Raw genomic sequence first — 17885 nt, 5'->3', positions numbered from 1 at the left:
AATGAGAACCTGAATCAGAACCTCAAGTCAGGGACAATGAGGATTCTAAGGAAGAACCTGTCCACCAGATAGTCCAGAACCACAGAAGAAGATGCGAAAGTGCTGTTTGTGAATTACCTGTACCTGCTTCAGACACAACTATTTTGTAGGTAGAAAATCAATTCCTTTGACATCCATAAAATATGTGATCACGGATACCTATTTTTGAAAGGTTCCCTGAAATCAAAATTTTAAGTGATTTTGGCCCGTTAAAGATTTCAAAATCAAATTTCGTCTAAAAGATGCCATAACAAAGAATAAAAATACCAATGTTCTGCCTAAAAAAATGCTGAGCAGGGTATGCTAATTTTTCTCAGTTAGGGGCCAGTTTATTTTGTTTTAAATTTTTTACCCTATAATGTGCTGTAGGTCTCAAGAAGTTAACCACTTAATGTGTAACATTAACTTTAAAAAGTCTGTTCCATTTGACAAAGGACATTTTAAGGGTAACATATAAGCAGAATCTGTTCCTCAAATATGTCAAATTAAACAATGATAATAAAGTGAAACTTAAATGTAATATCTCAAAACACATATTTTTCATCATCAGTATTCAAAGTTGTCAGTAATGTCAAAGGTGAAAAACCCCATGTGTATCCAGTGTTGTACCAAAAACTTAGATACCAATGAAAAATCGTATAATACCTAATAATGTGTCTGCAATCCGCTAATCCTATCCAGGTAAAGCAACCAACAACAATACAGGCATGATATGTGGAGATAATACTTATGTCATAAAAGAAACATAGAAGACCTGTATGGAACCATCATACACTATTGGGTTACATCACAAAAGGTGTAATGGTGTAAGCCAATTCCTTACATGCACCTCTGTACAACTAGTGTATCCAGGTAAAAACCAGTCAATAACATATTATAATGTCAGCATCTCAGCATTTTATAACTTTGACATTTATATCATCATTTTGATAGCTTCATTTCTATTGACACTTAAGATTTTGTTGCTGCTGTCCTTTTGCAAGGTAAACTTGCACATGGATGGATACATGTTTTTAATCTTGAACTTTATCTTGGGTTTTGTACATTCTGTGTATGGTATGACGTTGGTGGTTTTCTACATTTGGTCTTTCAACACGTTCTTGGATTTCATTTTATGCATATGGTCATATACAGTTTTCAGCTCAGCATTTTATAACTGTGACATGACGTGTGGATATATTTATATTGTCATTTTGATAGCTTTACTTGTATGGACACTTAGATATTGTTGATGCTATCCTTTCACAAGGACTGCTTGCACACAGATGCATATTACATTGGTTTACTTATTTCTGAAGCTGTTGTAGTTTATTTCAGCCTTCTATCGTTTTCTACACTTATTTTTGTAGACTGGTATGTTATTCCAGGATTTCTCAGTTTAGTGCACCACCTAAGTGACCAATTTTTAATCATGAAATATTTAGCTAATTCTGTTATTAATAAAAATAGAGAATTGTTTGATGTTATTAATAAATAATACATTTGTACTATATACAGAGCAGAAATTTGTCACCAAGCAATTGAAAATCTAGGATGGAATGTAACAGTTTGTTATGGTATACTGTGTATATACAATTCTACTTTGCGTATGTGATAATGACTGTATCTGTCGATTTTTATCAAATGATTACTGTAAATTCAATTCTATAGTATTGTCCTTGATTCTTATTCTGTCTTTGTATTTGCATGGTTGGTAAGTTGATGATGCTGTCATTACTGTTTATGCATATAGGCCTGTAGATGGAGTACTAAGTCACCAAAACTTGTTGCAATATAATAAAATAATATAAAAATGACAGTTGCAGGTAGTTCATTGTATTATGTAAGTGAAAGGTCAAAGTCCCAAAGACTATCAATCACAAGAATGGACATACAAAAACAATAACATTCAGTGAACAGATTGTGAAATTATGACAAAAATAATAACAATAATAATGAAAAATTTACATGCTTTCAGAAACTCTTCTCTAACATTATAACGGTCATGTCTCATTGAATTTCCATCAAACCAGAAAATAAAAATCTGAGCACAACCTTGTACCAAAGTGACTGACCTTATAATAGTAACTGACTCTGTAATACGCACAGGGCTGTATTTAGGGAGGGGGAGGGAAGAGGGGGGAGGGGCAAACTGGGCAACTGTCCAGGGTGGCAGGTTTTAAGGTTTTAGGGATGGCAATATTTATAGAAAATTGTATAAAAACCATGGGCATCAAAAACTTCCTATAATTTAAATCTCCCCCTCACTGAGGAATGTTAGCTGACAAAAATGCCAAAGTATGTTACTTAGTGTCATTTATTCTCGATACTATTAGCACAGGTACGAGATAGTCTGATACAGTGATGTTAGTTTTTCCTTCTTACAGCTTATGAGAGAGCATTCTTACATGTTTATTTTTCAGTCAATAATTATGTTACAATGTGGTTAAAATGGTTAAGGTTCATCCACACAAGCATTCTTAACTTTTTAAAAAACTCTTAACAAAAAATACTCACATGCATTTTTTTCTGTTCATAAACATGTACTTTTGAAAATTTCTGGACATCTTTTATAAGCAAAATTTTTTAACATCTGTGAGTCGTATGACGAATTAACTTTTCATTGTGTAGAGAGTAGTATATGCACTCTGTATGATTTTCACGCAGACAACTGCATACAGTTTGCTTTAGTTCATAAAATCTAATGGCAAGTTACTTCTAATGCGATTCATACCATGTCATTGATGAATGCTGCTTTGTGATATTTTGATAAACACTGAAGAAAATGACAGGAAGAAAGCACTAAGTGGAGCCCAGCAATTGGAATCAGTAGACATTGGTGTAGCCACTGTTCTGAAGTTAGACAGTTTTTTAGTAGGAATCTTGGAAGAAATAATAATGAGATATGAAGTTTTCAAGAACCTAGGACAGACAGAAAAAATTTGGATCCCTTTGTAATAGTGCTGTAATTCAACAATGTGAGGTTCAGGAAAGCAACAAAATAAGAAAAACGAAAAATTCTTTGATGAATCTGGTTCAGACATTGAAAAAACTAATAAACCAAATGATATGCAGATATCCTTCCTTTTGATTTTGGATAAATTACAAGACTCAACAAGGGAGTTTCTTCTTATAAGGAATTCAGTAAGCCATCTATGTTTTCGTCAGACCTGAAAAAGCTAAGTCCACTCAAAATCCAGCAAGCATCATCCAGTTTTCAGCAAGTCTACAGTTCAGATCTTGAAAACACAGCATTTATACTTGAATGTTTACACATCAAAAACTATATCTCTGATGTGAAGATTAAAAATGAGTTACACTCTCTTCCAGAACTATGCAACAAGCTAAAAGGCAGCAACTTTGAGAATGTGTACCCAGGTAAGAACATAGTTCTTCAAGTATATTTCAGGAACCCTGCTTCCAATAGCTCAACAGAAAGGTCATTTTCCACTGTAAGAGCATAAGTACTTATTTAAGGACATCACAAAAACATGATCATCGTCGTTATCTTGGTGTCCTTGCTATTGAATCACATTTGAAAATGAAACTGGACTTCAAAGAAATCATAAACTTGTTTGCAAATGACAGGGTGAAGAAAAATCTCTCTGTATTTAAATAATCAGTGTTTTGCTCCCAGGTACCTTTCTGAAAATTATGCAAATTGTTTGCATTTATATTTATTGTATGGCATGTTATTAAGTTTTTCTTTTTGTAATTTTTAGAAAAGCACAGTCTCAGGTTTGCAACTCATAGTTAAGTATTACACAGTTACACAGACAAAAAAAAACATGCCCACATGTTAGGCAAATTTTAGTAAATATTTGTGTTTCAAATCCAGGAGGGGGGCAGCAGAGGCTAAACTTGTGTGTGTGTGTGTGTGTGTGTGTGTGTGTGTGTGTGTGTGTGAGTGTGTGTGTAATGTGTTTCTGGATTCTTAAGCACTTAGCCATTCTTCCATTTATTACTTAACTATCACTCTTTTTATATAGTTGTTATTCTTGCTACAATTACTTTCTTAAGCTACAATTTAGTTAGCTTTAAAACCTGTTAATGCTCTGTGCATTCCTTCAGGTGGTGATCTTATACAAGAAAAATCCAATCTCTCAACATGTTTGAAACTGCAGGAGTTAGGTATCAGATCTACAGTACACACAGAATATAATTACACTGTAACCAATCGGACATTGCTGAACAAAGGATAATCTACAGTCCACACTGTGTAAATATAGTGAGAATTACTTATTCATCTTTTGAGATTTTACAGCTGAACACATGACATGAATGAGCTAACATTTTCCAGATGACACAACATGCTACCACTTATTTCCACATACCTCTGCCTGCCAACTTGAGATCTTAGTACAAAATTAATCATTTGGTTGCTCCACTGCTCCAATGATTCTTAAATAAGCCTCCTTCAGCATCTAACAACAGACATTCCGGGATGGAATAACAACAATATGGAAAGGACTGATTGCTATTCACCACATAGAGTTGTTGGGTCACAGACAGGTAGATTGCAAAAGTAAGCTAGAAACATTAAACAATGGAAAATCCAGGATGGAATGTAACAATATGAGAATGAAAGTTGCTACTCACCATATACTGGAGATGCTGAGTTGCAGATAGGCACAACAAAAGACTCTCACAATTATAGCTTTCAGCTGTTAAGGCCTTCATCAACAAAAGAGAGTGTGGTTTCAGTTGCCTAAGACTGCAGTTGTGTGTGTGTGTGTGTGTGTGTGCGCGTGCGCGCATGCTTATGTCTGTCTATTGTTCATGAAGGCCTTAATGGCAGAAAGCTATAATTGTGAGAGTCTTTTTGTTGTGCCTATCCGCAATTCAGCATCTCTGCTACATGGTGATTAGCAGTTTTCCTTCTCATAATATTGTTAAGCTAGAAATATTTCAGCTTTCAAAAAAAAAAATCCTTCTTCTGAAGCAAAAAAGACATACAACCACAATTTTCACACACACACACACACACACACACACACACACACACATGGTCACTGTCATGTTTGAGTGCTACTATCAGGAGATGACTGGCCACATGTGTGTGAGTTATGATTGTGTGAATGTGTGTGAGTTTTCTACTTCTGAAGAAGAACTTTGTTCAAAAGCTGAAATACTTCTTGAGTTCTTTTCCATTGTGCCTGTTTGTGACTCAGTGCCTCTTTCATGTGGTGAGTAGCAATCTATCCTTTATATATTGTTGTTATTTGAAGGGCAAGTTCCCATCTCCGGAGTTGGTGTCAGTGGAAAGTATCCAGATAACCCAGATGGTGTAACACTGTGCCAAGATGTGCTGGCCATGCACCAAGGAGTTCTTCTTCACTGTGAGTCCAGATCAGATTTATTGATGACATCTTCATGATCTGCACTCACAGTGAAGAAGAACTCCAGAATTTCCTCTCCAACCTCAACTCCTTTGGTTCCATCAGATTCACCTGGTCCTACTCAAAATCCCATGCCACTTTCCTTGATGTTGACCTCCATCTGTCCAATGGCCAGCTTCACACATCCGTCCACATCACACCCACCAACAAGCAACAGTACCTCCATTATGACAGCTGCCACCCATTCCATATCAAACGGTCCCTTCCCTACAGCTTAGGTCTTCGTGGCAAACAAATGTGCTCCAGTCCTGAATCCCTGAACCATTACACCAACAACCTGAAAACAGCTTTCGCATCCCGAAACTACCCTCAGGACCTGGTACAGAAGCAAATAACCAGAGCCACTTCCTCATCCCCTCAAACCCAGAACCTCCCACAGAAGGACCCCAAAAGTGCTCCACTTGTGACAGGATACTTTCCGGGACTGGATCAGACTCTGAATGTGGCTCTCCAGCAGGGATACAACTTCCTCAACTCCTGTCCTGAAATGAGATCCATCCTTCATGAAATCCTCCCCACCCCACCAAGAGTGTCTTTCCGCCATCCACCTAACCTTCGTAACCTCTTCGTTCATCCCTAGGAAATCCCCAAACCACCTTCACTACCCTCTGGCTCCTACCCTTGTAACCGCCCCCTGTGTAAAACGTGTCCCATGCACCCTCCCACCACCACCACCTACTCCAGTCCTGTAACCCAGAAGGTGTACACGATCAAAGGCAGAGCCACATGTGGAAGCACCCACATGATTTACCAACTGACCTGCCTACACTGTGAAGCCTTCCATGTGGGAATGACCAGCAACAAACTGTCCATTCGCATGAACGGACACGGGCAGACAGTGTTTGTTGGTAATGAGGATCACCCTGTGGCTAAACATGCCTTGGTGCACGGCTAGCACATCTTGGCACAGTGTTACACCATCCGGATTATCTGGATACTTCCCACCGACACCAACCTATCAGAACTCGGAGATGGGAACTTGCCCTTCAGTATATCCTCTCTTCCCGTTACCCACCAGGCCTCAACCTCCACTAATTTCAAGTTTCCGCCCCTTGTACATCACTTGTCATTCAACAACATCTTTGCCTCTGTACTTCCGCCTCACCTGACATCTCTGCCCAACCTCTTTGTCTTTACATATGCCTGCCTGTGTCTGTATATGTGCGGATGGATATGTGTGTGTGTGTGTGAGTATATACCTGTCCTTTTTTCCCCCTAAGGGAAGTCTTTCCACTCCCAGGATTGGAATGACTCCTTACCCTCTCCCTTAAAACCCACATCCTTTCGTCTTTCCCTTTCCTTTCCCTCTATGGCAGATAACATGGTGATAGTATCTCCAAATGCCAGATACGGTAATTCTTTATGTAACATTTTGAGGAAATGGCTTTAAAAAAGGCTCCAAAAACTTAAATATTGATCAAGGCAGAGTAACTAACCCTTTGTACTTTGAATATACGACAGTGAACCTCTAAATATAATGTAATTGTATAGATAAAAAATGTAATCAACAAGTGGCAGCAGGAAAACACACATTTAAAGGTAATTAAATTTGCAATCTTTTGGAGCCAGTGGCTTCTTCTTCAGGCACAAGGCTTGAAGGAGAACGAAGAGGGGTGAAGGAAAAGGATTGGTGAGGTTTAGGTAATGGGGAGAGTTCAGAAAAGATGCCCAGAACCCCAGGTCAGAGGAGACTTACTGGATGGGGTGAAAAGGAAAGACTGATTGTTGGGGACTGTGTCAGCCAGGATTTGAAAACCAGAGGGCTTAATGAAGGAATACACAAGACAGAGATAACTGCCAAAATGTCATGCATGAGTTAATAAGAGCAGAAAGCTACGTGTATTGTATGTGGTAGAGGTGCAAGGAAGGGGAGAAAGACATATCAGTAAATGAAAGATATAGAAAACTGAAAGGGAATGATGAAAGTAACAGTTATTTTGAAGAAATGCTGAAACCGAAAAAAAATAACATAAATTAAGGCCATGGTACAATGACAGTTCCCAATGGCGGAGCTCTGAGAAACTGATGTCTGTGGGAAGAATCCAGATGGCATATGTGGTGAAACAGGCAGCAAGGTTAAGACTGGCATGTTGTTGAGAATGATCTGCAACAGGATATTGTGTGTTTCCAGTATACACACTCTGGTTATGCCCATTCACGCTAACTGATGACTTGGTGATAGTCATGCTGATGTAAAAGATCAAACAGTGTTCACATAACAGTTGGGATGTGATGTGTCACTTCACAGGTGACTCTCCATTTGATATTACATTGTTTGCCAATTACAGAACTGGCATAGGTAACAGTAGGATGATGCATAGATTAAGTCTTAGAGCAGGGATAGTCACAGGGGTAGGAGCCACAGGGTAGGGAAATGGGTGCAGGAGGGGCATATTCTCTGACAAGGATAGTAAGAAGACTGGGGTGGCAACAAAATGCTATTCTAGGTGTGGAAGGCAAAATGTCAAAGAGAATGGACCTCATTTCAGGGTATGATATTAGGAAGTCATAGCCTAGTTGAAGGAACTAATTAATACATTCAAGACTATTACTTTCTCCACTCCCTTTTAGTTTTCTGTATCTTTCATTTTCTGACCTGTCTACTTTTCCCCGGCCCCGCACCTCCCACCTCTACCACATACAATGCACTTAGCTTTTGACTCTTATTAACCCATGCATGGTGTTTTGGCAGTAATCTCTGTCTTTCATATTACCCTATCTTGCACCTTCAAGCTCTCAGGTTTCAAATCTCGACCAATGCAGTCCCCAACAATCACTCTTTCCTTCTCATCCCATCTGGTAAGTCTCTCCTGACCCAGGGTTCTGGGTGACTTTTATGAAATCTCCCCATTACCTAAACTTCACCATTCTTTTTCCTTTACCTCTCTTCCTTCTCCTTCAACCCCTCTGCCAGAAGAAGAAGCCACTGGCCCTGAAAGCTTTATATACCTTTATATATGTGTTCTCCTGCCACCACTTGGTGAGTAGCTTATCTAATTATATTATATTTTCAGAAATTGATTATTTTCATTTAAATGAACCTCTAAAGTTTTTCATCAATCATACAAATGGAGTCTACCTAAATATTAAGGTTGAAACATTGATTTCTGGATTTTTGGTCCATTGTAACCAAGATGTATGATTTATCGATATCTACTGAACGTTTTCCAGCTGTTGAGTAAACAACCAGTAGGATTAGGCAAACATTATGGAAGCATGGTGTTAGTCTCTCTCTTCTAACTAATTCCTAAAATTAATGATATGAGTCCTTAGAGTCTTTGGAATGTACAGCATCATTTAGTAATGTGGGACAAATTGTCATCACAAACAAGTTGCACTGTTAAAAGAATACTATATGGGAAACTCTTGTCACATAAAATAGAAGTCCCTTGAGAAGTCTGTAACTGTGGAGCCCAATCCTTCAAATTAGTACATAATACCATGTGACAATTTAAGCTGTTAGTGCATGCTAAAAATTTCTAAGGTTCTGCAGTCAAGAAGTGGAGATTTGCAACAGTCCTACAAATTTTAATAGAGATTATGAGTATATCTGACAGTGAATAAGGCACTAGCAGCAGAACAACAGCACAACACAGGCCAATGCCAACAACACAGCAATGCTGGTGACAATACCACTCCTCTGTCACAGCTATAGGCCCTAAGTCAAGTGAAACTGCAAAAGTGCATTGCTGATTTTGCCCTCTGTGAAAGTTAATTTTATGCCTACTGCAGGAACTACTAATTGTCTTGTAACCCTCCAGGATATTCATGTTTTATTTCATTTTGTTACTCATGGAACAGTTTTCAGAACATTGATGATAAAAGTACTTTCAGTGATTATGGAAATATTTTGAAAGGAATATTCATAATTTACTATTCACACATAACATGTGGTGGTGAAAATTTCAGTGAGGAAATAGCTGTTTACTTATAAAATGTAACTAGATTGATAAAAAATCTACCCAACAGGTGGTGACAGGAGAATGCACATATAAAGATATTTAAAGTTGCAAAGTTTTGGGGCCAGTGGCTCCTTCTGGCAGTAGCCTTGAAGGGGAAGGAAGAGGGGTGAAGAAAAATGACATGTGAAATTTAGAAAATGGGGAGAGTTTTGGAAAGTCACCCAGAAACTCAGATCAGGGGAGACTTATTGGATGGGACAAGAAGGACAGTCTTTCCTTCTCATCCTGTCTGTTAAGTCTCACCTGACCCTGTGTTCTGGTTGACTTTTCTGAACTCTCCCCATTTCCTAAACCTCACCAGTCCTTTTCCTTCACCCCTCATCCTTCACCTTCAAACCTTCTGCTACAAGAAGGTTGCAAATTTAAATACCTTGGTGTGTGTGTTCTCCTGCTGCTGTTTTGTGAGTAGATTTTTTTATCCATTCCATTACATTATGTTTTTAAAATAGCATAGTTCACTATAAAGCCCTTATACTCTTCGTTTCAACATACATTTTACTCTTTTCAAAACTTTATATTTCAAAAGTTAATTGGAGTCAAAATTTTTACAATATAGAAAGTTCCAATCTTAAATAGTGATCATTTCCTAAATTTGAAAGCTTAGTTTTGTAACACACATTTTATTGATTCCCAAAATTATTTTCACTAGAACAACTTGTTAGTTGGTTAATTATTCAATTTGCGAAATTTTACTTTCACAAAACTTTTTGGCAGGCTTTGAGATTTCCCGCCTAAATAGAAATATTTTTCATATCACAGTGTCTACAGTCTACACTTTTTTTTTGTGTGGTTCTACAACTCATATTTAAATGGATTTGCTCTTTTGCCAACCATATCTTTCTGTCCTCTAATTCTGATATCTTCTATATCAAAATGTAAAATGTAATAACAAATTTTGATTTTTAACCTTAAGTGCATCTATAAATGTGTGTGATGTGCAGATGCAGTCAGTTGGCAGATGTCAATCATTTCATTAATATCAGTCCCTGTTTACACACTGTAACACCACATTATAATTCAGACTGCACTAAATAATTAAAATGAGAATGTCTATGTGAATTAGACAGCACCTAGAGGCCCAAAATTGCTAACATCTATTTAGTCAGTTAGTTCATGGCCAACTATCAAAATGTTAACTTCTTAGTGATTTAGTTGTCAAAATACACATTTTGTACCTAACAGTATGAATGTACCTTTTAATACATCACCAGATAACTGTGTGATATAATGTATATGAATATAACAGTTGACTTAGTTCACAAGCTTATCCTACTGCTTGCGACAAATCTGATCATCAGATAAGGATAAGTGTTTATAGATAAAAAGAAAGTGACAAAAAATTAATTACTGCAGAGTGCAGCTGAAAATGAATTTCTCATAATTGGTAATTCCATTTGAAAAATGCAATACTGCCAACCTGTGAAGTTGAAGTCCGCCCAGGAATTATGTCCCATCAGCTCAGTAACTATTTTAAAACATTACAAATTCAAGAGAAAACATAAAAAAGAAGCAAACAAAAATTACAAAACCATTTTCATCCAAATTTCCTCTGAGGATACAGTGAAGAGGAAATTATAAACAAATCAAAAAATATAATCTGATCAGCCAGAAAAATTTACCCTGCTTCCACGGTAGTGATCAGCAGAACTACAAACAGGAAGTCGGTGAGTGACAGTTATATCACTCGAATGAATTACAGAATTGGTGAGTGTTGTGACAGACTAGGTGCTATATTTGTAAAACCCAAATACGTTTTTGGGCAAGGAATGTCTAGCCAAGAATGGACTGCATCTAAACAGACTAGGATCGATGACATTCAGCAAAATGTTTATGGATGTTTACAAAATCATTAAAACTAAGGGAAATTGATATTTACTGGAGGGGATGTAAGAGAAAAATGCCTGTTAGCTGAAAAGTAAACTGCTGAACAATGTTTACAAAAATGTATGCTTAATACCATTGAAACGAGCAAAAATTCTTATTTTATGCACTGGAATGTAAATGGCTTAAATTCGAAGTCTTCCAGCTGGCTAAGCTACAAACTTGAGTTACAAATTCTTCTCTCAGAAGGTAAACACATAAAAATTATAAAATTATTTGTTTAAATGAACACTGGCTTATCTCTAACACAATAAATATTTTTAACGAAATTGAAAATTTCAATGTTGCAAGTAGCTATTCCAGGGAGAAAAAATCACATGGAGGTTGCTGCATACTCCTGGACTCTTCTACAAGCTATAAAGTGAAAACAGATTTTAATTGTTTAAATGAAGATTGTATATTCGAAAGTTGTTACATAGAGCTTAAAGACCATAATATGTTAATGATTTCTATTTATAGAATTCCAGAAACGGCTTTAGTCACACCATTCCTCTCTAAACTCCTGTGCTTGCTAGACAAACTAAAAGAAAAGAAGAAAAAAATTGTCATAGCAGCACATTTTAATATAAACACTGCAAATGAAAATACAGACTCAACAAAATTTATTGATTCAATTACAAAGCCTGGTTTTAAACTAATTTTTTTGGAGTTTACCAGGGAAAATACTTACTCAGCAACATGCATTGATAATTTTGTAACTAATTACTACTTTGATAATATACATAAATTCTGTCTAGACTTAGGACTTTCTCATCACTCAGCCTTGTTTGTCTCACTGCCAAAAACTGATAAACATAACATAAGGAAAACTTATTTCAAAAGAAGTTTAAGTAAAACTAATACTGAAATATTCTATGAGAAACTAAGTAAAGTTAAGTGGTGTTTTGGGGATGGTGATTGAACAAATGAAAACTTTAGTACGTTCTTAAACAGTTTTCTTGAAGCATTCAATGAAGCTTACCCACCAAGATCATATTGCAATAAAACATCAAGTAAAATAAGATGGATCACACCAGAAATAAAAATTCCCAGTCAGAGGAAAAGGAACCTACACAATCAGCAGAAGTACAACAACAAAGATCTTGATTTTGTAAAATATGTTAGGAACTATAAAACTATTTTTAAAAAAGTTGTGAAAGCTTCAAAACAAATGGCAAATAACAAATTAATTCTAGGGCAGAAAAATAAAACAAGGGCAGTAGTTAAGTCTGAATAAGGTGTCTGAAATCACAAACAAGACATTTCAAAAATCAAACTTAAGGAAAAATATGTTGTAAATGCAGCTCAAATATATGCGTGCTTCAATGAATACTTCATAAATGTAGCAAAATCTGATTTAGATGTAGCAAATTATGAACAGAAAGTAAGCAGTTTTGGGTCAAAAGATAAAAAGTTCAACACAGTCTCAACAAAATTTGTTGAAAATGTCATATTCTCCTAAAAAGACAAAAACTCTGCAGGGTGGGATGAGATACTCACCAAAGTAATTAAAAAAGTTTACAACATAATAGTTCATCCTCTATCTCTCATAATAAACAGATCCTCTGAGGAAGGTTACTTCCCTGATATCTTGAAATACTCACAAGTAAAACCATTGTTTAAAAAGCGTTCGAAAGATGATATGGGAAATTATCACCCCATTTCTATACTTCCTGTCATATCAAAAACATCTGAAAAATTGCTGCTTTACATATACAAAGCTTCATCTCCAAGAATGAAATAATTTCACACAACCAATTTGGCTTCCAGCAAGGCACAATCACAGTAGATGCGATAAATGAGTTTATTGAAAAATTTACTTCATCATCAGATAGGAAAGCTAAGGTCGCAGGAATATTCTGTGATCTTACAAAAGTATTTGACACTAAACCATGCCCTGATGCTTTTCAAACTCAACTGGTATGGAATAAGGGATACTGCTTTGAAATGGTTTGAATCATATCTCATGGAGAGGAAACAAAGGGCAGTAATCATATCAAATGGAGCAGATTACTTCTCAGAGTGGAAAACTGTGTAACAAGGTGTTCCTCAAGGCTCATTCCTTGGACCAATTTTATTCCTGTTTCTATGTAAATGACTTGCCCTTCAATATAAATACTCATTTAACCTGGTTTGCAAATGATACTTCTGCCCTAACTGAAAATGAAAATTCTGACAATAAAACAACAGAATGTCATGAATATGTTAAGTAAGTTGAAAACATAGTTCAATCCAAATGACTTAAGGCCAAATATTTAAAAAACCGACATGATGAGTTTTAAAACCAAACAGTCAAAAGCTGAAGAAATCTGCATCACTCACAACAATCAAAAAATTGAAGAACTTGACTCAGTCAGATTCTTGTAAATAAACTCAGACAGAACTTTGAGCTGGAATTCTCATATAGAATATCTAGCAAATAAATTAAACAGCCTTGCATTTGCAATGGAAATTTTAGCCTTTGCCACTGATATGGACACCAGGGAAATAGCATACTATAGCTATTTTGGATCTGTTATTCAATATGGCATAATTTTTTGGGGAAACTCAGGGAATGTTACATGAATTTTAAAGTTCCAAAAAAGGATCATTCGGAACATGTGCACTGCACATACGAGGGCATCATGTCGACCATTATTTGAAGACCTAAAAATATTAACTGTCCCCTCTTTATACATCTTTGAGGTGGTTCTTATCCTACGATGCAGACCTGATCTATTTAAAAAAATCATTTTCATTTTGAACACTCACACAACACAAGACATAAATAAAACTTTATGCTCACCTCACATCACTTAAAACTGTGTGCTCAGATCCCTCAGTACATAGCCATGAAAATTCACAACACAATAAAAATATGGAGGTTTTTAATATATTTTTGTAAAGCAAGTTATGTAATTTTCTAACTGAACGATGCTACTACTACTCTGTGGAAGATTTCATGAAGGAGAAAGTGATACTTTGAGCTGGATCCCTAAAATGGAATAAAAATTTGTGATATTTATACTAAATGTAAATACTGTAAGTTTGGCAAATTTTAAATAAGTAATTTCTTCACAAAGTATTATTGCAGAGTGTGACAATACGTCTCCTGTACATCAGCCATATGTTCTGAAATTGTGTGTGTTATGAGATGAAGAAAACACATTTCACATTGATGTACATCATTTGACATATATTCACCAGATCCTCCAACATTTGGAAGAAACTACCATTGACCAACTTCAAAGCTACCAAAAGATTAACACTACTTGTGCAAAATTACACTGTGTTGACTTGCAGTTAATTTTTAGTACACTGGTTGAACATATTTTGGATAATCACTTTTATTATATACTTAATATAATAGAGGGAAACATTCCACGTGGGAAAAATATATCTAAAAACAAAGATGATGTGACTTACCAAACGAAAGCGCTGGCAGGTCGATAGACACACAAACATACACACAAAATTCAAGCTTTTGCAACAAACTGTTGCCTCATCAGGAAAGAGGGAAGGAGAGGGAAAGACGAAAGGATGTGGGTTTTAAGGGAGAGGGTAAGGAGTCATTCCAATCCCGTGAGCAGAAAGACTTACCTTAGGGGGAAAAAAAGGACAGGTATACACTCACACACACATATCCATCTGCACATACACAGACACAAGCAGACATTTGTCTGCTTGTGTCTGTGTATGTGCGGATGGATGTGTGTGTGTGTGTGTGTGTGTGTGTGTGTGTGTGTGTGTGTGTGTGTGTGTGTGTGTGTGTGCGCGAGTGTATACCTGTCCTTTTTTCCCCCTAAGGTAAGTCTTTCCGCTCCCGGGATTGGAATGACTCCTTACCTTCTCCCTTAAAACCCACATCCTTTCATCTTTCCCTCTCCTTCCCTCTTTCCTGATGAGGCAACAGTTTGTTGCGAAAGCTTGAATTTTCTGTGTATGTTTGTGTTTGTTTGTGTGTCTATCGACCTGCCAGCGCTTTCGTTTGGTAAGTCACATCATCTTTGTTTTTAGATATATTATTATATACTTACACTGTCACGAAAGTGAATGAGGAATGTTCTTCTTATGAGATGGAGAAATTGTGCAGGGAAAGATGCAGCATACAGTTTAGGTCTGGGTTTCTTAGTTGTGTCCACCAATGGACCTATTTCTGGTGTCCCATGAGAGTATTCTGAAGTTATAGAACCATTTGCAATTGACTCTGAAATGAAACAATGTTTTAATTTTTTTGATTGTTGTAAACTTTTGATAAATGCTGATTTGTTTGGAGCAAATAAACATACCTGCATATTTTGACGAACAGCTGCCAATTCTTCTGTGCCATCGTTCACATTTTCCATTTTCTATTGCTTGCACAAGTTTTTCAACATGTCCTTCGCCATAATCTCCAGTACAGACTTCTAAAACTGTGCAATTCAGAAAGTAGTAAAAAAAACTTACCACATCTAATAAAAAATGACAAAATTTTTTTATTCAATGATAAAATGTTTTATGAAATAGAATAAACTGGGTGACAAAGCTATCACAAGATTAATTAAAGGAGATTATATTCTGAAGAACATTTCTCAATCTTTCTGGAAACAAGTCCTTATTTACACTTAGCAGCAACAAACAACATAATATACACAGATGTTAACAATGTCTTGAGAATGTATGTTCATATAGTACACTAAGATCCAACCAGTTACCCTTGCCTCAGTAACTGATTGCACTGAATGTAAGCTCATTGACCTGCTGATGGGTATAAAATGATAATTCACCATGCCTGTCACACATCATGATCCAAAGATCCACACAGCTGCAAAAACAAGGGCAATCGTATGACTGCAACCAAGGCACTGCCTGGCTTGTGATACTCCTTTCCAGTGTGAAATGTTTAATGATGGCAAGGAATGGGACCAATAAAATATATAGGCAAGTTATTTGATGATGGCTGATATGAAATATTTATTGGGTGTTATGCAATCAACATAGCCTTTGCAATGGCTCAACAAAATGATATTGAACTTTAGTAGAGGCAAATGTTTGGTATTTTTGAGTATATGTAACTTAGAATGAAGTAAACATATCTAAAAACACAGATGATGTGACTTACCGAATGAAAGTGCTGGCAGGTCCATAGACACACAAACAAACACAAACATACACACAAAATTCAAGCTTTCGCAACAAACTGTTGCCTCATCAGCAAAGAGGGAAGGAGAGGGAAAGACGAAAGGATGTGGGTTTTAAGGGAGAAGGTAAGGAGTCATTCCAATCCCGGGAGCGGAAAGACTTACCTTAGGGGGAAAAAAAGGACAGGTATACACTCACACACACATATCCATCTGCACATACACAGACACAAGCAGACATTTGTCTGCTTGTGTCTGTGTATGTGCGGATGGATGTGTGTGTGTGTGTGTGTGTGTGTGTGTGTGTGTGTGCGCGAGTGTATACCTGTCCTTTTTTCCCCCTAAGGTAAGTCTTTCCACTCCCGGGATTGGAATGACTCCTTACCTTCTCCCTTAAAACCCACATCCTTTCATCTTTCCCTCTCCTTCCCTCTTTCCTGATGAGGCAACAGTTTGTTGCGAAAGCTTGAATTTCGTGTGTACGTTTGTGTTTGTTTGTGTGTCTATCGACCTGCCAGCACTTTCGTTCGGTAAGTCACATCATCTGTGTTTTTAGATATATTTTTCCCACGTGGAATGTTTCCCTCTATTATATTCATTAGAATGAAGTAATTACAATACAGTTTTTTGTTTGTAGCTGTGTCATGAAACTTTACTCCAACTTTATCATTTTGATTTTTATGGAGTTGCTTTACAAAAAAGAAATCATAAACTATCTACTCACAAATATTCAGAGCCTTGTAGCAGATTCCTGCTTTCCGTTTACTGGTTTTAAGGGCTTTTTTTATGCAACTCAAAGGCCTGTAGAAGTCTTTCACTTGGATGCCACTCTTGTGACTTGTTCCTAATCTACACCAGTTATTCAACCAGGGAAAGGGGACCTACAGTTATACATGGAATCTGAACCAATGCCATTCTTGGTGACACTACACAGAGAGTGTGCTGTACCAAGGTTTAATGCCTGCAGTGTCAGCAACCAACACCACATCAGTGCTTTTAAGATGTCTAATACAAAGGGGACAATTTTCTGGAAGACAGACAGCCATGCTCCAACTGTTGACCAGGAGACAACCAACACACTACTAGAGGCTGTGGGCTGCACAGACCTATTCCTCCCACAAGACACATGATAGCAAATAGGACCAGCTATATCCTAGTGCCAAGTGGTATTTTGGGCAGTACTTAGGCCAGACCAGACCAGTTCACTTGAATGAGTTTCCTAGGCCAGGTGCCGATCCTGTAAGGATTGGACTAACCAGGATTCTCACTCGAGAGCTGCTGCTACACTGTTGTTGTCATTCACATCTGACTTCGCAACTGCAGAACCTGCCAACTGTGGAGTTGAAGTATTTGTGGCCTCCTTGCCGAAGAAGGTGGGGACTCTTTCATCATATCACACTGGTGGACTTGTAAATTCATTCCAGTTTAACTTGCAAATGGCTACACACTGTAATTGGACAGTTTTGCTCCCTACAGGATTTAAACTTAGTTTATTCAGTTTGTACTTTAAGACTGAGTGTCCTATGGGACTCTGACTTTCATAAAGT

At 36.9% G+C, this 17885-nt stretch overlaps 1 protein-coding gene across 2 annotated transcripts in view; it reads right to left on the bottom strand.

The window, feature by feature from the left end:
• LOC124802873 (ATP-binding cassette sub-family G member 1-like) overlaps window positions 1–17885 on the bottom strand; it is a 354399-nt gene that overhangs the window by 31619 nt on the left and 304895 nt on the right. For both annotated transcript variants that reach the window (XM_047263916.1, XM_047263917.1), the window contains exons 6-7: window positions 15508–15630; window positions 15256–15425 (exon numbers count right to left, since the gene is read on the bottom strand). In XM_047263916.1, coding sequence (XP_047119872.1) covers window positions 15256–15425; window positions 15508–15630 — 293 coding nt within the window. The remainder of the gene's footprint in view (window positions 1–15255; window positions 15426–15507; window positions 15631–17885) is intronic.

Source organism: Schistocerca piceifrons, chromosome 6, assembly GCF_021461385.2.
Source record: "Schistocerca piceifrons isolate TAMUIC-IGC-003096 chromosome 6, iqSchPice1.1, whole genome shotgun sequence".
Lineage (NCBI taxonomy): Eukaryota > Metazoa > Arthropoda > Insecta > Orthoptera > Acrididae > Schistocerca > Schistocerca piceifrons.
The sequence above is the reverse complement of the archived record's forward strand: the minus strand, read 5'-3'. Positions and strand labels throughout refer to the sequence as shown.